We start from the raw sequence: 21,920 nt of genomic DNA, 5'->3' as shown, positions 1-21,920 counted from the left end.
AAAAAAGGACTGACAATGAATGGATGAGAAAAGAGGACTGAAAGGAATGAATGGGAAAAAGAGGATCAGTACCAGGTGAAGTGATGATGACATGATGACATGAATGTGTACCGGTAAGTAAGAAGAGTGCAGGTGACATGTCAAAGAAGTTACACAATGACATCAACACAATGCTAAGGCGGGTGATGGAGCAGCAACAACATGCTAAGATAACACTTTTCCTTTCCCACGGGACACACACACACACACACACACACACACACACACACACACACACACACACACACACACACACACACACACACACACACACACACACACACACACACACACACACACACACACACACACACACACACACACACACACACACACACACACACACGCATAGTCATCCTCCATGTCCGAGCTTGATGTTGACATTATGCATGCAGTGATAAGCTGATTAAGACACTAAGCCAGATGGGATAACTGTCTTTTTCACAATGTGTGTGTGTGTGTGTGTGTGTGTGTGTGTGTGTGTGTGTGTGTGTGTGTGTGTGTGTGTGTGTGTAACAATATAACAATTTAACATCACGGTTATTGGTACCAAAATGATCAGTTATTTTTGTGGTGTTGAATGTGCTCAAAAAAAGTATTTTACCCAAGTTTTTTTCAAGTAACTAAAATAAATAGACAGTGTTAGAAAAGCCACTATTTTATTTTATTTCATTTTTATATTTTACATGTTTTGTGTTTCTTATGCTTCACTGATTGTGTTTTAGTCCTAGAAATGTATCTATTTTAATGGCTAACATTTTGTTGTTTACATATTAGTTTGTTCTGCGGCACTTTAATATGTATTCAAATGAAAAGCGCGTAACAACTCAAATCTATTATTATTACTTCTTATTCCAGGCGAGTTGTGGCGTCCTACTCTGTTCAGCGGTCCTTGAACGCAGCGTAAAAACACCTCGTCTCGTATTCGACCGAGTATAAAATAATCACTCTGTTCTAAGAGATGTGCACAATTAAATATTTGAGTTGTTTATACAGCAATGTCGGTTTTTAACGGGGAAAGACGTTAATGCGTCTTGTTTTCATGTGAGCATTTAAGCTAGAAAGCTAGCGCCAGTCCGTCCGTGAGTTTATCAAAGTGCCGTTATCAATCACAGTTTTTCGGTAACTTTAATTTAAAATGGTAATACTAACCGCGGTTATCGTTAATAGTGTTTATCGTTACATCCCGAGGGTGTGTGTGTGTGTGTGTGTGCACAATCGCCACCGAAGTGTACTTACTTTCACAAACCAGTTTAGTTGGTTCTATTTTGCAAGAGTGACCTGGACAAAATGTTTTAAAAAAACCAATGTAAAAACCAGTAGATTATCTAATAGAAACAGTTTCTCGATCCATTCAAATGGACTAAAAATCGCCTCCTTTGTTTACGAAAGAACTGGACGTTGGCTTCATTGAAGACTCAATAAATTTTTTTCTCTGTTTATGAAGTCCTGTTTGTTAGATTAATGAAGACTAAACTGTCTTCTATGTTTACGAAGGACCGCATGTTAGATTCACGGAAGACTAAATCATCTTGCATGTTTACGAAGGACTGTACGTCGGATTCATCGAAGACTAAATCGGACTAATCGAAGACTAAATTGTCTTCTATGTTTACTGAGGACGGTACGTTGGATTCATCGAAGACTAAATCGGACTAATCGAAGACTAAATTGTCTTCTATGTTTACTGAGGACAGTACGTTGGATTCATCGAAGATTACATCGTATTGATCGAAGACTAAATCTTCCTCAGTGCTCACAAAGGAGCGTACGTTAGATTAATCGAAGACTTAATCATCTTCCATGTTTACGAAGAACAGTATGTCGGACTCATCAAAGACTAAATAGAACTAATCGAAGACTAATTTGTCTTCCATGTTTACAAAGGGCGGTACATTGGATTCATCGAAGACTAAATCAGACTAATTGAAAACTTAAATTGTCTTCAGTGTTTACGAAGGACTGTACGTCGGATTCATCGAAGACTACATCGGATTCATCGAAGACTAAATCTTCCTCTATGCTTACAAAGGAGCGTACGTTAAGTTTCTTTGAAGACAAAATCATCTTCCATGTTTACGTAGAAGAGCAGAGAGAAAATGGAAAAAAGACAGGCTGCATGTGTCCTTTGCCATTTTTAAAGAAAGCCTGTTTTCCTTTCAGATGACTGTAAAAGCAGAAATGAATATATATCTATCTCAGATTATATCTTCTAACTGTAACAACCCCAGAGTTCTGTTTAAAACTATTAACACTGTCATTGATGCTCCCAAATCTGCTGGTTTTGATGCTTCTTTTGAATTCTGTGAAAATTGTCTCCATTTTTTCACTGACAAAATTGTGTCAACTAGAGCCAGTCTATCTCAGCCTTCATATGACCCTTCTGTTCCCCTGCATTTCTCTTCTGTTTTCCATCAGTTTGAGCCGGTGTCCTTTTCTTTTTTAAGTGACACAGTTAGTCATATGAAGCCCTCTGGTTCTCCTGCAGATGCCCTCCCACCTCGCCTGTTTAAGGAGGTACTTGCTACTATTGGATCAAGTGTCCTTAACATTATCAATAGTAGCCTCTCTTCTGGAATAGTTCCAGTAGAGTTTAAACATGCAGTGGTACGACCTCTACTTAAAAAACCCAGCCTCGACCCCTCTCTCCTCTCTAACTTCAGACCTATCTCTAATCTTCCATACATTTCCAAAATATTAGAGAAGGTTGTCTACAGTCAGTTGCTGCCCTTCTTAGAGGATAATGGTATCACTGAGCTGTTCCAGTCCGGTTTTAAAGCCCTCCACAGCACAGAGTCAGCGCTTCTAAAAGTTTTTAACGATATCCTCCTGTCCACTGATTCTGGTAAATATGTTGTCCTGGTGCTTTTAGATCTGTCTGCTGCGTTCGACACCGTCGACCACGCCACCTTAATCACTCGTCTTGAGAACTGTGTGGGCATTAAGGGCGCCGCCCTCAACTGGTTCCGGTCGTACCTAACCGACAGGAGTTTTTGTGTAAAAGTAGACAGTTTTATGTCGTCCACAGCTCCTTTACCACATGGGGTCCCCCAGGGTTCAATCCTTGCCCCAATTTTATTTGCGCTTTACCTTCTCCCCCTTGGTTCTATTTTTAGGAAGTACAGTATTGCATTTCATTTTTATGCCGATGATTGCCAGATTTATTTTCCCATGGCACAAAATAACACGGTTCAAAGTCTTATTGACTGCCTGCACGACATCAAAGTCTGGCTTTCAGCTAACTTCCTGAGCCTAAATGAAGACAAAACAGAAGTTATGTTGTTCGGTCCAAGTCGCTCTCCCTCCCCCAACGTTGACCTCGGCACTCTGACCCCGTATCTCAGCGACTCTGTCACAAACCTGGGGGTAAAGGTTGACTCAGATTTTAAATTCGAAAAACAAATCAGCAGCGTCGTTCAAAAAAGCTTTTATCAATTACGCCAAATAGCGAAAGTGAAACCGCTTCTATCAAGACATGATCTTGAGAAATTAATCCACGCTTTTATCTCGACTCGTCTTGATTACTGTAATGCCCTGTATGTTGGCATTAGCCAGGCCTCCCTCGCCCGCCTGCAGCTCGTGCAGAACTCTGCTGCTCGTCTGCTAACACAGACCCGCAGACGTGAGCACATCACCCCTATTTTAGCGTCCCTTCACTGGCTCCCTGTGCGTTACCGAATACATTTTAAACTCCTTTTATTTGTTTTTAAATGTCTAAACAACCTCGCGCCAACCTATCTCTCCGACCTCCTTCAGCCTTACTGCCCCACCCGATCCTTAAGATCAGCCGATCAGCTGCTGTTGACGGTCCCTGACACAAGGCTGAAGCTTAGAGGTGACAGAGCTTTCGCCGTTGCTGCTCCCAAGCTCTGGAACGACCTACCCCTGAGTGTTAGACAAGCCTCCTCTCTTCCTGTTTTTAAATCTCTCTTAAAAACATACTTTTATTCCATGGCTTTTAACACTGAGTGATATCCATCCTGCAATGGCGCCCCATAATACACCTGCTGTGATCCTGTTTTTATGTTTTTATGTTTTTATTAATTCTATTTTAATTATTTATTTTTTATCATGTTCTGTTTGTGTTGTGTTGTGTTTGCTCGGTACTCGTTTTATCTTTTAACCTGCTCATTGTACAGCACTTTGGCTACCCCTGTGGTAAATTTTAAATGTGCTTTATAAATAAAGTTGATTTGATTTGATTTGATTTACGAAGGACTGTATGTCGGATTCAGCAAAAACTACATCAGATTAATTGAAGATCAAATTGTCTTCCATGTTTACGAAGAACAGTATGTCGGACTCATCAAAGACTAAACAGGACTAATCGAAGACTAAATTGTCTTCCATGTTTACAAAGGACGGTACATTGGATTAATCGAAGACTAAATCAGACTAATTGAAAAATTAAATTGTCTTCCGTGTTTACGAAGACTACATCGGATTCATCGAAGACTAAATCAGACTAATTGAAAAATTAAATTGTCTTCCGTGTTTACGAAGACTACATCGGATTCATCGAAGACTAAATCTTCCTCTATGCTTACAAAGGAGCGTACGTTAAGTTTCTTTGGAGACAAAATCATCTTCCATGTTTACGAAGGACTGTATGTCGGATTCAGCAAAAACTAAATCAGATTCATTGAAGATCAAATTGTCTTCCATGTTTACGAAGAACAGAATGTCGGACTCATCAAAGACTAAACAGGACTAATCGAAGACTAAATTGTCTTCCATGTTTACAAAGGACGGTACATTGGATTAATCGAAGACTAAATCAGACTAATTGAAAACTTAAATTGTCTTCCGTGTTTACGAAGACTACATCGGATTCATCGAAGACTAAATCTTCCTCTATGCTTACAAAGGAGCGTACGTTAAGTTTCTTTGAAGACAAAATCATCTTCCATGTTTACGAAGGACTGTATGTCGGATTCAGCAAAAACAAAATCAGATTCATTGAAGATTAAATTGTCTTCCATGTTTATGAAGGACCGTACATCGGATTCAGCAAAGACTAAATCGGACTAATCGAAGACTAAATTGTCTGCCATGTTTACAAAGGACGGTACGTCGGATTCATCGAAGACTAAATCTTCCTCTATGCTTGCAAAGGAACGTACGTTAAGATTCATTGAAGACTAAATCATCTTCCATGTTTACGAAGGAACGTACGTCCGATTGAAGACTAAATCATATTCCGTATTTACGAAGGACCATACGTGGGATTCAACAAAGACAAAATCGGATTCATCGAAGACTAAATTGTCTTCCGTGTTTACGAAGGACTGGACGTCAAATTCATCGAAGACTAAATCGGATTCATCGAATACTAAATTTCCCCCATTAATCGCCTTCCATGTATACGAAGAACAGTATGTCGGACTCATCAAAGACTAAATAGGACTAATCGAAGACTAAATTGTCTTCCGTGTTTACGAAGGACTGTACGTCGGATTCAACGAAGATTACATCAGATTGATCGAAGACTAAATCTTCCTCAGTGCTCACAAAGGAGCGTACGTTAGATTAATCGAAGACTAAATCCTCTTCCATGTTTAAGAAGAACAGTATGTCGGACTCATCAAAGATTAAATAGGACTAATCGAAGACTAAATTGTCTTCCATGTTTACAAAGGACGGTACATTGGATTAATCGAAGACTAAATCAAACTAATTGAAAACTTAAATTGTCTTCCGTGTTTACGAAAGACTGTACGTCGGATTCATCGAAGACTAAATCTTCCTCCATGTTTACAAAGGAGCGTACGTTAGATTCATGGAAGACTAAATCATCTTCCATGTTTACGAAGGACCGTATGTCGGACTCCTCAAAGACTAAATCGGACTAATCGAAGACTAAATTGTCTTCTATGTTTACTGAGGACGGTACGTTGGATTCATCGAAGACTAAATCGGACTAATCGAAGACTACCGTATTTTCCGCACTATAAGGCGCACCTAAAAACCACAAATTTTCTCAACAGCTGACAGTGCGCCTTATAACCCGGTGCGCTTTATTACGATTCATTTTCATAAAGTTTCGATCTCGCAACTTCGGTAAACAGCCGCCATCTTTTTTCCCGGTAGAACAGGAAGCGCTTCTTCTTCTACGCAAGCAACCGCCAAGGAAAGCACCCGCCCCCATAGAACAGGAAGCGCTTCTTCTTCTACTGTAAGCAACCACCCGCCCCCGGAAGAAGAAGAAAAAACGCGCGGATATCACCGTACGTTTCATTTCCTGTTTACATCTGTAAAGACCACAAAATGGCTCCTACTAAGCGACAAGGATCCGGTTCATAAAAAGACGCAATCTCTCCATCCGCACACGGATTACTACCGTATTTCACAGCAACTGATATTCCTGTGAACCGCACTGTGGAACGGGAGCACGTACGGTGAATATTCGCACCACAGGGAATGAGAAGTCATCCTTCACTGTGGTTCTAGCTTGCCATGCTAACTTCCACCCATGGTGATATTCAAAAGGAAGACCTTGCCAAAAGAGACCTTTCCAGCCGGCGTCATCATAAAAGCTAACTCGAAGGGATGGATGGATGAAGAAAAGATGAGCGAGTGGTTAAGGGAAGTTTACGCGAAGAGGCCGGGTGGCTTTTTTCACACAGCTCCGAAGGCGAACACACCTTCACTAAGACGGGCAGACAGCGCCGGACGACATACGCCAACATTTGCCAGTGGATCGTAAATGCCTGGGCAGATATTTCGGTCACAACTGTGGTCCGAGCTTTCCGGAAGGCAGGATTCACAGAACTACTGGACAACAACAGCGACACTGACTCCGATGACTTCGACGAGACGGAACCGGCCATTTTGGATCCCACGCTTGCGCAACTTTTCAATTCGGACACCGAAGACGAAGAATTCGAAGGATTTACGAATGAAGAATAACTTCAGAAGGTGAGCGCTATGTTTATTTTGTGTGTTGTGACATTAACGTTCGAGCAACATTATGTTGCTATTGCTCTACACCATTTTGAATTTTACTATGTTTGTGATTGCACATTTGCGTACATTTTGGGACAGAGTTGTTAGAACGCTGGTTTTCAATATATTATTAAAGTTTGACTGAACTATCTGACTGTTTTTTTGACATTCCCTTTAGCGCAGCGTAGGCGCGGCTTATAATCCGGGGCGTCTTATTGGTGGACAAAGTTATGAAATATGTAATTCATTGAAGGTGCGGCTAATAATCCGGTGCGCCTTATAGTGCGGAAAATACGGTAAATTGTCTTCCGTGTTTACAAAGGACTGTACGTTGGATTCATCGAGGATTACATCGTATTGATCGAAGACTAAATCTTCCTCAGTGCTCACAAAGGAGCGTACGTTAGATTAATCGAAGACTAAATCCTCTTCCATACGAAGAACAGTATGTTGGACTCATCAAAGACTAAATAGGACGAATCGAAGACTAAATTGTCTTCCATGTTTACAAAGGACGGTACATTGGATTCATCGAAGACTAAATCTTCCTCTATGCTTACAAAGGAGCGTACGTTAAGTTTCTTTGAAGACAAAATCATCTTCCATGTTTACGAAGGACTGTATGTCGGATTCAGCAAAAACTAAATCAGATTCATTGAAGATTAAATTGTCTTCCATGTTTATGAAGGACCGTACATCGAATTCAGCAAAGACTAAATCAGACTAATTGAAGACTAAATTGTCTGCCATGTTTACAAAGGATGGTACGTCGGATTCATCGAAGACTAAATCTCCCTCTATGCTTGCAAAGGAACGTACGTTAAGATTCATTGAAGACTAAATCATCTTCCATGTTTACGAAGGACCGTACGTCCGATTGAAGACTAAATCATATTCCGTATTTACGAAGGACCGTACGTGGGATTCAACAAAGACAAAATCGGGATTCATCGAAGACTAAATTGTCTTCCGTGTTTACGAAGGACTGGACGTCAAATTCATCGAAGACTAAATCGGATTCATCGAATACTAAATCGGATTTATCGAATACTAAATTTCCCCCATTAATCGCCTTCCATGTTTACGAAGAACAGTATGTCGGACTCATCAAAGACTAAATAGGACTAATCGAAGACTAAATTGTCTTCCATGTTTACAAAGGACGGTACATTGGATTCATGGAAGACTAAATCAGACTAATTGAAAACTTAAATTGTCTTCGTGTTTACGAAGGACTGTACGTCGGATTCATCGAAGACTACATCGGATTCATCGAAGACTAAATCTTCCTCTATGCTTACAAAGGAGCGTACGTTAAGTTTCTTTGAAGACAAAATCATCTTCCATGTTTACGAAGGACTGTATGTCGGATTCAGCAAAAACTAAATCAGATTCATTGAAGATTAAATTGTCTTCCATCTTTATGAAGGACCGTACATTGGATTCAGCAAAGACTAAATCGGACTAATCGAAGACTAAATTGTCTGCCATGTTTACAAAGGACGGTACGTTGGATTCATCGAAGACTAAATCAGACTAATCGAAAACTGAAATTGTCTTCCGTGTTTACGAAGGACTGTACGTCGGATTCATCGAAGACTACATCGGATTCATCGAAGACTAAATCTTCCTCTATGCTTACAAAGGAGCGTACGTTAAGTTTCTTTGAAGACAAAATCATCTTCCATGTTTACGAAGGACCGTACGTCGGATTGAAGACTAAATCATCTTCCGTGTTTACGAAGGACTGGACGTGGGATTCATCGAAGACTAAATCGGATTCATCAAATACTAAATTTCCCCCATTAATCACCTTCCATGTTTACGAAGGACCGTAGGTCGGATTTATCAAAGACTAAATCAGATTATTTGAAAACTTAATTGTCTTCCGTGTTTACACAGAACCGTAGGTCGGATTTATCGAAGACTAAATCGTCTTCCATGTTTACGAAGGATCGTATATCAGATTCAACAAAGACAAAATCATATTCATCGAATACTAAATCTCCCCCCTTGCTTACAAAAGAGCGTACGTTAGATTCATTAAAGACTAAATTGTTTCTTGTTTTTGAAGGACCGTACGTCAGATTCATCAGAGATTAAATCAGATTAGATTAGATTAGATTAATCAAAGACTAAATTGTTTTCCAAGTTTACGAAAGACCGTAGGTCGGATTTATCGAAGGCTAAATCAGATTATTCGAAAACCTAATTGTCTTCCATGTTTACAAAGAACCGTAGGTCGGACTTATCGAAGACTACCTCGTCTTCCATGTTTACGAAGGACTGTACGTCAGATTCATCAGATTAAAACAGATTTATCAAAAACCAAATTGTCTTCCATGTTTACGAGAGACCCTACATTGGATTTATCAAAGACTAAATCGTCTTCCATGTTTACGCAAGACCGTATATCGGATTCCACAAAGACAAAATCGGATTCATCGAAGACTAAATCTCTCCCCATACTTACAAAGGAGCGTACGTTAGAATCTTTGAAGACTAAACTGTTTTCCATGTTTACGAAAGACTTTAAGTCAGATTCATCGAAGATTAAATCAGATTCATCGAAGACTGAATCGTCTTCCATGTTTACGAGGGACCGTACATGGGATGTATCAAGGACTAAATTGTTTCCCACGTTTACAAAGGATCGTAGGTCGGATTTATCGAAGACTAAATCAGATTATTCAAAAACGTATAAAAATGGGACCCATTACCTCCATGCTTGGCACTCAGCATCAAGGGTTGGAATTGGGGGTTAAATCAACAAAAATGATTCTTGGGCGCGGCACCGCTGCTGCTCACTGCTCCCCTCACCTCCCAGGGGGTGAACAAGGGGATGGGTCAAATACAGAGGACAAATTTCACCACACCTAGTGTGTGTGTGACAATTATTGCTACTTAAAAACTTTAAAGACTTGGTCTTCACTTGTTTAAATAAATTCATTTATTTTTTTAATTTGCTTCTTATAACTTTTAGAAAGACAATTTTAGAGAAAAAACACAAACTTAAAATGATTTTAGGATTTTTAAACACATATACCTTTTAAATTCCTTCCTCTTCTTTCCTGACAGTTTAAATTAATGTTCAAGTAATTTTTTTTTTTTTTATTGTAAAGAATAATAAATACATTTTAATTTAATTCTTCATTTTAGCTTCTGTTTTTTCGACGAAGAATATTTGTGAAATATTTCTTCAAACTTATTATGATTAAAATTTAAAAAAAATATTCTGGCACATCTAGAAAATCTGTAGAATCAAATTTAAATCTTATTTCAAAGTCTTTTAAAAAATTTGTTCTGGAAAATCTAGAAGAAATAATGATTTGTCTGTTAGAAATATAGCTTGGTCCAATTTGTTATATATTCTAACAAAGTGCAGATTGGATTTTAACTTATTTAAAACATGTCATCAAAATTCTAAAATTAATCTTAATCAGGAAAAAATACAAATGATGTGGCATAAATTCTTTTTTAAATTTTTTCAAATTAGCTAGTTTTTCTCTTCTTTTTTTCGGTTGAATTTTAAAGAGTCAAAATTGAAGATAAAATACGTTTCAAAATTAAATTTTAATTTTTTTCGTGTTTTCTCCTCTTTTATAAAAATGTTAGTGGCTAGCTAGTTAAAATGGGATATTGTGATTTCACAAGACTGTCTCATTTGAAAATGTTCAATTTGAAAAATGTGCACTTTGAGAAAATATAAAAATAAAGTGTTGCATATTGATATTTATCTGTTTCTATATATATTTATTGTGAGAAATCATTAAGATGATCAGTGTTTCCACAAAGATAAATATTATTAATAATAACATAGAGTTAAAGGTAAATTGAGCAAATTGGCTATTTCTGGCAATTTATTTAAGTGTGTATCAAACTGGTAGCCCTTCGCATTAATCAGTACCCAAGAAGTAGCTCTTGGTTTCAAAAAGGTTGGTGACCCCTGTGCTAGAACCACACAGAAACAATGAAATGTTGGTGGCAACAATGTAACGGTGTAGAAAGAAGACGGCGGCCTGCGTACAAGACGGTCCAGCTCACGTGTTCTGAAGGCACACATGACGATGATGATGATGATGATGTCACATGCTAGAAATGCAGTGTGACTTTTGCCAAGACTGCAGAAGCACATTCCACGCGTTGGGACCATGTGAATGTTTTCACATGGGAAAAAAAAGTCCAAAGCTGAGTTTGAAAAACAAATTGTGGGTTCAAGTCGGCGTTGGGGGAATTCGGGACTTGTGGGAAAACCCAGCAGCCTCCTAAAGCAGATGTGACAATGAAATGAAAATTAGCACAGACAATGCAATTGTTTTTTTTTCTTCTTCTTTTATTCTACTGTACTTTCAAACACATCATTGTTTAAAGCATTTGTGCATCTTCAGTCTCTTTGGCCGTCCGCTGGCAAACATGTGTCTAAGCAACCGTAGCAAAATGTACTGGGGACTACTAACTAAAGAGTATTTGACTTGACTTCTATCCTTGGCCATTGGGAACAGATTGCACGTTAAAAACACAATAATTTACATGATTTTTCCAAATAAATATCGGTCCGTTCGAGTTAGTCTGGCAAGTACTTCTTCCTGAGACGTCTTTTCCGTGAGTGTGAAAATAATCTTGTGTCACATGACGTGCATGGTAAACGCGGTGTGCACGGTGCTAGAATGTTGACGCTAAGCTAAGTGAAACGCATGCTTGTGTGACGTTACTCGCATGCCAGCAACAAAACATCAACAGTCTTGCAGCCAAATGTTTTTTTGTTTTGTTTTTTTACATACAAACATCTTTTTACGCAAACTTTTTATGACTTTTCACAGCATCAACCTGGTTCTTTGCGCGCACACACACACACACACACACACACACACACACACACACACACACACACACACACACACACACACACACACACACACACACACACACACACACACACACACACACTGTAAGGCTGCGTTCACACTGGTGGTTCAGTATTCTGGTTCGGGTAAAACTTTTTCAGTCGGATCATTTTACCATCTGAAATTTGACCAAAAGCGTGTAAAATAAACCTTTAAAGAGCACCTACGACAGAATTGTCATGTCTGCATGTTTAACACTGTAATGTTTTCAAGTGAGCTGAGGTGGACCGACTCACAAGCACATCTGTCAAGTGGTCCGGGTCCGCTTGTGTCTGGTGCGCTTGGGTTGGGGTGAAGGCGGCGTGCCAGCAGAGCAAAGAACCAGGACAGTGTGAAGGCCACCTCAACATCAGACAGTACCTTTCAGGATTATTGCTTACAGATACAAAGTATATACAAAGTCATTACCAAGTCATTATTCAATAAATACTATGTCAATACCAAGTAAATATAAGGTGATTACCATGTCATTACCAAGTAAATACCAAATAATTACCAAGTAATTACAAAGTAAACACAAGGTAACTACCAGGTAAATACTGAGCAAAAACAAAGTACTACCAAGTAAAAACGTAGGAAATACCAGGTAAAAACGTAGGAAATACCAGGTAAAAACAAAGTAACTACCTGGTAAAAACAAAGTAACTACTATGTAACTATCTAGTAAAAACAAAGTACAGTAAATACCAAGTAGTTACAAAGTAAACACCAAGTGAAAAAAAGGTAACTTCCAAGTAAATACTGAGTAAAAACAAAGTACTACCAAGTAAAACATAGTAAATACCGAGTAAAAACAAAGTAACTACCTAGTAGAAACAAAGTAAAAACCAGGTAGCCCCAAAGTACTACCAAGTAAAAACATAGTAAATACCAAGTAAAAACAAAGTACTACCAAGTAAAACATAGTAAATACCATGTAAAACCAAAGTAAATACAAAGTAACTACCTAGTAAAAACAAAGTAACTACTATGTAACTTCCTAGTAAACACAAAGTACAGTAAATACCAAGTAGTTACAAAGTAAACACCAAGTGAAAAAAGATAACTACCAAGTAAATACTGAGTAAAAACAAAGTACTACAAAGTAAAACATAGTAAATACCAAGTAAAAACAAAGTAACTACCTAGTAGAAACAAAGTAAAAACCAGGTAGCTACAAAGTAAACACAAAGTGAAAACAAGGTAACTACCAAGTAAATACTGAGTAAAAACAAAGTACTACCAAGTAAAACATAGTAAATACCAAGTAAAAACAAAGTAACTACCTAGTAAAAACAAAGTAAATACTAAGTAGCTACAAAGTAAACACAAAGTGAAAACAAGGCAACTGCCAAGTAAATACTGAGTACAAAAAAGTAACTACAAAGTAAAAACCAGGTAAAAACAAAGTAATTACCTAGTAAAAACAAAGTAACTACCAATTAAATACTGAGTAAAAACAAAGTACGACCAAGTAAAAACATAGTAAATACCAGGTAAAAACTAAGTAATTACCTAGTAAAAACAAAGTAACTACCAAGTAAAAACTAAGTAAATACCAAGTAGCTACAAAGTAAAAACAAGGTAACTACCAAGTAAATACTGAGTAAAAACAAAGTACTACTAAGTAAAACATAGTAAATACCAAGTAAAAACTAAGTAACTACCAGGTAACTACTTAGTAGAAACAAAGTAAAAACCAAGTAGCTACAAAGTAAACACAAAGTGAAAACAAGACAACTACCAAGTAAATACTAAGAACAAAAAAGTAACTACAAAGTAAAAACATAGTAAATACCAGGTAACTAAAAAGTAAATACCTAGTAAAAACAAAGTAAATACCTAGTAGATAAAGTAAAAACAAGGTAACCACCAAGTAAATACTGAGTAAAAACAAAGTAACTACAAAGTAAATACTGAGTAAAAACAAAGTAACTACAAAGTAAATACCAAGTAAAACAAAGTAACTACCAAGTAGCTACAAAGTAACTACCAAGTAACTACTGAGTAACTACAAAATAACTACCAAGTAAATACCAGGTAAAAACAAGGTAACTACCAAGTAAAATACCAAGTAAATACAAAGTAAATACAAAGTAAATACAAAGTAAATACAAAGTAATACCAGGTAAAAAAGTAACATTTCCTTGGTTTTAGTAGAAAGTCCAATTGAGGAAGTCCAAGTAGATTTCAGACTTGAGTACTGAGAGTAAAAGTCTTCAGGAGAAGAAAAGGCCACAAAAGAGGAAAAGTCTTCCCTTCTACATCAAATCCAAAATGGCGTCCGTACTTTCAGTCACTTTTCTGTCCTACACGTTTGAAGCGGCGCCGTTAGCGTCCCGCGCTTGCCGGATCCCGTAGAGCCACTTGATGACGCGGGCGTTCCTCTCGATGACCGAGATGCCGTACGGGACTCGCTCTCTGGCGGCGGCGTCCTCGTCCCGGCCGTAGTCGTCCCTGCCCGGCTCCGCCTCCTCCCCGCAGTCCGAGCTGGGCGTGCTGATGCTCCGCAGCTTGCAGATGGACACGATGTCCGAGTTGGCCCGGGTGAAGCGCTCCACCCCGCCCATGCCCTCCACCTCGTCGGGGTCCAGCCCGCAGTAGTTGAAGAAGCGCTCCAGGTCGGCCGTGGCGCGCGAGTAGCGGTCGCTCAGGTCCGACTTGGAGCGGTGCAAGGAGGGGTGCTTCCGGGCCGAGCCCCTGGAGCTGGCGTTGGACAGGCGAGTGAAGGCGGGCGAGGCGGGCGGGATCATGCCTGCGCGCAGCAACATGGGGCTGGGGGGCAGATAGGGAGAGGCGGCCATGGTTTGTGTGCCGGTTTTAGGCGGGGATGGGTTCTGGGGGCCTGGGAGAGGTGGCACCTGGGGGTGTGACACTTGACCCTGGGGGCTCTGTCGCGGTCTGAGCGGAGGCCTCTGGGGCTTTCTAAAATCCGCGTGGGGCCGAACATCCACCCTGCGCACCGTGACCGCGTTTGGGGAGACGTAGGCGGACGGGACAAGGATGCGAGGCGCCCGTATGGGGACAGGGGGAGGGCGGTGGCTGGGGTCGGCTACGGGGGTCCGCAGGCTGTTGGCGACATGGGAGGAGGTACAGGAGGAGGCGGGCGAAGAGCTGGCGGTGTTCAGCGGTTTGAGGTTGTTGAGGAGGCGGTTGCTCCTCTCCTGCTCCGCCAACAGGCTGCTGCCGATGCTCTTGGCCCCAGACGACGGGGACGAGGACGACGGGGACGAGGACGACGGGGAGGTGGACGAGGACGACTGGGAGGAAGGCTGGGGGGCGTCGCACACGTCATTGATCAGGTTGTTCAAAATATCCAAGTTGAGAGGCGGTCCTCTTCTCCCTCGCCCTTCCCTCATTCCGCCACCGTCCCCGCTGGCCGGGCACCGGGGACTCTTCCGGGCCGGGGGCGTGCCCATGTGGAACTGGAGCATCCTGGCCGGCGGGACCAGGGGCTTCCGGATGATCGGCGGCTTGACGGGCGCCTGGCGCGTGAGCGCCACCTGCTGGCTTTTCACGTACTTGGCCTTGTCCGCCTCCAGGCGCTCCACGGCGCTCAGCTTGCGGGTGGACGGCTCCGCCTGGCGACGGAAGTAGTCGGGACCCTTGGTCAGCAACCGGAACGGCATGGCCGAGGCAAAGGGGGCCCCGGGCAGGCGGCCGTCTGAGGGCCGCAGGGTCTCCACTGGCATGATGGCGGCGCTGAAAGAAAATAATAGTGGGGTGATTATGACCACTCTGTATTCATTATAAATTAGAGATGTCAGGCCGATATTATCGGCTGATAAATGCTTTGAAATGTAATATCGGAAATTATCGGTATCGGTTTCAAAAAGTAAAATGTATGACTTTTTAAAACGCTGCTATACAGAGCGCCAATAAACCTTAAAGGCATTGCGTGTTGGCCCAGTCACATAATATCTACGGTTTTTCACACACACAAGTCAATGCAAGCATACTTGGAAACAGCCATACAGGTCACACTGAGGGTGGCCGTATAAACAACTTTAACACTGTTACAAATATGCGCCACACTGTGAACCCACACCAAACAAGAATGACAAACACATTTCGGGAGAACATCCGCACCGTAACACAACATAAACACAACAGAACAAATAACCAGAATCCCTTGCAGCACTAACTCTTCCGGGACGCTACAATATACACCCCCCCCGACCCCCACCTCAACCTCCTCATGCTCTCTCAGGGAGAGCATGTCCCAAATTCCAAGCTGCTGTTTTGAGGCATGTTAAAAAAACTAATGCACTTTGTGACTTCAATAATAAATATGGCAGTGCCATGTTGGCATTTTTTTCCATAACTTGAGTTGATTTATTTCTGTAAAACCTTGTTACATTGTTTAATACATCCAGCGGGGCATCACAACAAAATTAGGCATAATAATGTGTTAATTCCACGACTGTATATATCGGTATCGGTTGACATCGGAATCGGCAATTAAGAGTTGGACAATATCGGAATATCGGCAAAAATGCCATTATCAGGCATCTCTATTATAAATTAAATGTATGAGAAAGTATATATGGAACATGAATTAGCGCCCCCTGGCTGCACTAAATAACCATTTTCTACTTACCTTGACTCACCATTGAAGGTTTTGTATTGTGACTATATTGTAGTAGTATTTATATACATTGATATTACTTATTAAGACTATACAATGTTTTGAAAAAAATATCTTATGCTTAAAGTTTCAAGAAAAAATGTTGAGTTACGAGCTTCCCCCCTTAAGATCCGACCAAAAACATCCGATCTTACTTGCTAGCATTAGCTTATAGCTAGAGATGGACAAAACTTTAGAAAAAGTGAGTGTGGAGGACAGTGCTGGGAAGAGGAAGTCGATGTTATTCATTGAATTAAAAAAATAAATCATCAAAAACATGACAAAGCTAACTTGGTGAAGCAGTTGCTCGTCTGCACCGTACGGATTTAGAATGAGTCGATAACGCCAGCCAAGGATGTTGAATTAATAGCTAAGCGGCGGACATTTATCCATGAAAATATCAGGAAGCTGCTGATGGTGTGTTTGACAGAGAAGCAGGTGGAATGTTGTACATCAGTGGTTCTTTAACTTTTTTTCACAAAGTACCACCTTGTAAAAAAAATTGAGGGGTGTTGTGTATATATAGTTATATTATATAAACATTGATATTTGTGTGTTGTTAATCATTAACAATACACAAATTTCGATATGTATAAAATACAACTATACATTAATGATGTATAGTTGTATTTTATACAAATTGATATTTGTGTATTGAGAATATTTAGTAGTATTTAGTGATATTGATATTTGTGTATTAAATGAACATAAGGGGCTGCAGTGATGTTTAAGGGGACAATAAATATATTTTGTGTTCTTTTTAAAAAAAAAAAAAAAAATCATTTGACAGCCCTATTTGAGAAATATTGATATCTGTGTATGTGAATATAAAGGTGCGTATTTTATAAACATTGATTTTTGTGTATTGAGAATATGTAGTAGTATTTAGAGCTATTTATATTCGGGTATTGTTAATGTATAGTTGTATTTTATACATATTGATATTTGTGTATTGAGAATATGTAGTAGTATTTAGAGCTATTTATATTTGGGTATTGTTAATGTATAGTTGTATTTTATACATATTGATATTTGTGTAGTGAGAATATGTAGTAGTATTTAGTGATATTGATATTTGTGTATTAAATGAACATAAAGGGTAGCAGTGATGTTAGATGGGACATTAAATATATTTTGTGTTCTTTTTTTAAGAAAATACAGCCTGAAAGAACTTTAGATAAAACTGTTAGCAGGTTTTGTGCAAATAAATGACATGCATTCAAGTAAAAGGTTTAAAAACATTCATGGACAACATTCTGACAATATAATTGCATTATTAAGCATATTTTTATTATGAATAATAATGATTAATCCAAATTCCAAAATGTGATTAATCTGATTTAAAAAATAATAATAATTTGACAGCCCTATTTCATAAACATTGATATTTGTGTATGTGAATATAAAGGTGCATATTTTATAAATATTGATATTTGTGTAGTGAGAATATGTAGTAGTATTTAGAGCTATTTATATTCGGGTGTTGTTTATGTATAGTTGTATTTTATACATATTGATATTTGTGTATTGAGAATATGTAGTAGTATTTAGAGCTATTGATATTTGTGTATTAAATGAACATAAAGGGTTGCAGTGATGTTTGAGGGGACATTAAATATATTTTGTGTTCTTTTTTTAAGAAAATACAGCCTGAAAGAACTTTAGATAAAACTGTTAGCAGGTTTTGTGCAAATAAATGACATGCATTCAAGTAAAACGTTTAAAAACATCCATGAACGACATTCTGACAGTAAAATTGCTATTTGAAGCACATTTTAATTATGAATAATCATAATTAATCCAAATTCCAAAATGTGATTAATCTGATTTAAAAAATAATAATAATTTGACAGCCCTATTTCATAAACATTGATATTTGTGTATGTGAATATAAAGGTGCGTATTTTATAAATATTGATATTTGTGTAGTGAGAATATGTAGTAGTATTTAGTGATATTGATATTTGTGTATTAAATGAACATAAAGGGTTGCAGTGATGTTTGAGGGGACAATAAATATATTTTGTGTTCTTTTTTTAAGAAAATACAGCCTGAAAGAACTTTAGATAAAACTGTTAGCAGGTTTTGTGCAAATAAATGACATGCATTCAAGTAAAAGGTTTAAAAACATTCATGGACAACATTCTGACAATATAATTCCATTTTTAAGCATATTTTTTATTATGATTAATCATGATTAATCTAAATTCCAAAATGTGATTCATCTGATTTAAAAAATAATCATTTGACAGCCCTATTTCACAAACATTGATATTTGTGTATGTGAATATAAAGGTGCATATTTTATAAATATTGATATTTGTGTATTGAGAAGATGTAGTAGTACTGAGAGGTATTGATATTTGTGTATTAAATAAACATAAAGGGTTGCATGTTGTAAATGAAAGTGACAATAAATATCCATTGTTTTGTTTTAAGAAAATCATTCTTTTGTACTTTTACACCCCCCTCCCATCCCCCCTCGCAGTTTAACATGCTTACCGTCTGTGCTGATGTTGTCCTCCTCTGTTAGGCTTCTTATCCCCCACAGTCGGGCTTCAGTGGACGGCTGGTGGAAGGACGGGGTCGAGGGTGAAATTCCACATCGGGCCCCGGTCGGGACTCCGCCGCTGTGGGCTTGGTTCTGACCCAGATAGAGGGTGGGGTGGTGGTGGGGGGGTTAAGCCGCCTATCGGGGTCACGGGCGGGACTCTTTAAGCAGAGATCAGCACGTCCAGATGTGATGGTCAAGACCTGGAGAGTTGGTGGAGAGGGGTGTGGGGGGGAAAGTCCAAAATCAGATGTAGTCTGGTCTGCACGCACCCACACATACACTGTCACACACACACCAACACACGCACACACACGCACTCACACACACAAACACACCCTCTGGAAGGACTTCCTCAGTACTGAAGTGGAGCAGACGGGACAGCACTTTAATACCACGTCTGGCTCCTCCAGGCCGGCCAATCGCGCGCCTGGCCGGGGAGCGCGACGTCACACGGGGGGCCGGGTTAGAGGCGGCGGTCACGCTCCCATTGGTCATCCTCCGAAAGGACCCTGACCAATGGGACCCCTCCCTCCCGCCCCCCTCAAGTGGGAACAAGTGAGGAGGCTTTTCATTCAAATGAAATTTCTTTGAAAAGGAGAAAGTGGGAGGAGGGCTTCAGTTTCAACGGTAAAAAACAGCTGCAATGTTCTTGTTTGGTTTGAACATGGAGCTAATGTTGCTACTACTCTTCTTGTCTTCCTTGTTTGCACACCAGCAGCATTTAACAAAACATCACTTGGTCTTTATTTACCTACTTAGTCTTTATTTACGCAGGGTTTCTGTCCAACCTCTTGACAGTAAAGCATTAGAACTCATTGTTTTGCATAAAAGTATCAACTTATCCAAAATTGTAGAAAACACAGAACATGACTAACACTCACCATTGCTGCGAGCCCGCAGTTTGTTCTCGAAAGAAAACTTGCGAACATCGTGCGTTGAGGCGCGTGAGTGACTTTTTTCCGTCTATTTTGTTTTGCTAGTGGTCGGCACTGAGAATCCAGTCTTACGCAAGTAATTGGACTGGAATGACAACGCCTTCAATTGTGGAAAGTTCTGGAGAGAGTATTGGAACTGGAATCCGAAACGACAGAACGACACATAATAGACACGCAAGTGGGTTGGCGTATCAGCATGGACGCGACAAAACCACACTTGAAATAGCTGCCGGCATACTTGCCGACCCTCCCGATTTTTCCGAGAGACTCCCGATTTTCAATGCCCCTCCCGAAAATCTCCCGGGGCAACCAATCTCCCGATTTTCACCCGGACAACACTATTGAAGGCCCACTAGCTCTTGAAATAAAGTGTCCGATACATGCTCATATATCCGAGGCTTTGTGAAGCTCTCGTCCATTCTGACACTCAACGCTAGCCTCATGTCTTCCTCCGCATCTCCTCCAGTCTCTCCACGCGGACTCCGGTGTGGCAAACATTCGCGCCAGGACCACCAGAATGTCTCGCAGTCTGTATCCCCAGGCTGTGAGACTGCTAAATGAACAGCCTGCCCCTTTACTGCCCCCGACCATCTTATTACTCTTCACCACCTCAATAATTGTGCTCCGGACATTGCATTGCTGCAACATCAACGTAACACCCATCAGACATCTGACTCTTCCCACCCCCACGACCCTCTATTCGCCATCTTCTTGACAATGCTTAAATAGAAACTATTGTCAACCTGCACTTCAATGCAGTTTCTATGCCGCTAGATCAGTGGTTCTGAAACTTGGGTTCGATCGAACCCTAAAATTCGGTGAGTCGGGTTCAGGGGTTTGGCGGAGGTCAAGACACACCCGACTCGTCGTGTAAATAAAAACTTCTCCCTATCGACGCATTACGGATACAGCAACAGCAGAAGTCAGACTGATTTGCAGGTGTGTCATTTGTTGTGAGTTTATGCACTGTGTTGGTTTTGTTCTTTGAACAAGGTGATGTTCATGCACGGTTCATTTTGTGCACCAGTAATAAAACATGGTAACACTTTAGTATGGGGAACAAATTCACCATTAATTAGTTGCTAATTAACATGCAAATTAGTAACATTATTATTATTAGCCTTTATTTAACCAGGTAAAATCCCACTGAGATCAAAGATCTCTTTTCCAAGGGAGACCTGGCCAAGAGGGCAGCAGCAAGGTTACATTAAAAACAGTAAACAAATACATAAAACATCACATTTACAACATTAAAACTTGCTCACATGACACATGTGCATACAGACAAGGTAGACTGCAGTCCTTTCACAGAGCTTTAAACTCATTCAACGTAACTAGTTTAATATTCGATTGTAGGTTATTCCAAGCCTTCGGTGCTGAAAACCTAAATGCTTTCTTGCCCAGTTCAGTTCTTACTTTGGGGACGACAAATTGCAGAACATTCATTGAACGAAGATTGTCACTTCCTTGTTTCTTTGTTAAAAGACAAGACAGATAAGATGGAGTGATACCCAGAATGGTTTTGTAGATGAAAACATACCAATGATTGAGGCAACATATTGGCTCTTAACTAGTCATTATTAAGTACTTATTAGAGATGCGCGGTTTGCGGACACAACCGCGGAGTCCGCGGATTATCCGCGGGTCGGGCGGTTGAAATAAAAAAAAATTAGATTTTATCCGCGGATCGGGTCGGGCGGTTGAAATAAAAAAAAATTAGATTTTAAAGAAGGGGAACCGGAGGGTGTGTTCTAACTATCGTGGGATCACACTCCTCAGCCTTTCCGGTAAGGTCTATTCAGGTGTACTGGAGAGGAGGCTACGCCGGATAGTCGAACCTCGGATTCAGGAGGAACAGTGTGGTTTTCGTCCTGGTCGTGGAACTGTGGACTAGCTCTATACTCTCGGCAGGGTCCTTGAGGGTGCATGGGAGTTTG

At 40.0% G+C, this 21,920-nt stretch overlaps 1 protein-coding gene across 5 annotated transcripts in view; it reads right to left on the bottom strand.

Annotated features, from left to right (window-relative positions):
• Window positions 1-10,702: 10,702 nt before the first annotated feature.
• The window catches only part of LOC133572085 (protein FAM110A), a 109,481-nt gene continuing 98,263 nt past the window's right edge, over window positions 10,703-21,920 (bottom strand). For 4 of the 5 annotated variants that reach the window (XM_061924800.1, XM_061924810.2, XM_061924782.1 and 1 more), the window contains exons 2-3: window positions 18,997-19,248; window positions 10,703-15,569 (exon numbers count right to left, since the gene is read on the bottom strand). In XM_061924800.1, coding sequence (XP_061780784.1) covers window positions 14,177-15,559 — 1,383 coding nt within the window. In that variant the 5' untranslated portion in view covers window positions 15,560-15,569; window positions 18,997-19,248 and the 3' untranslated portion in view covers window positions 10,703-14,176. Of the gene's footprint in view, window positions 15,570-18,996; window positions 19,420-21,920 lie in introns of those variants that run through there. The other variant, XM_061924773.1, reaches the window with a different exon arrangement.

The sequence above is a fragment of the Nerophis lumbriciformis genome, linkage group LG01, assembly GCF_033978685.3.
Source record: "Nerophis lumbriciformis linkage group LG01, RoL_Nlum_v2.1, whole genome shotgun sequence".
In the NCBI taxonomy this organism is placed as follows: domain Eukaryota; kingdom Metazoa; phylum Chordata; class Actinopteri; order Syngnathiformes; family Syngnathidae; genus Nerophis; species Nerophis lumbriciformis.
This window is presented reverse-complemented; position numbering and strand designations above follow the sequence as displayed.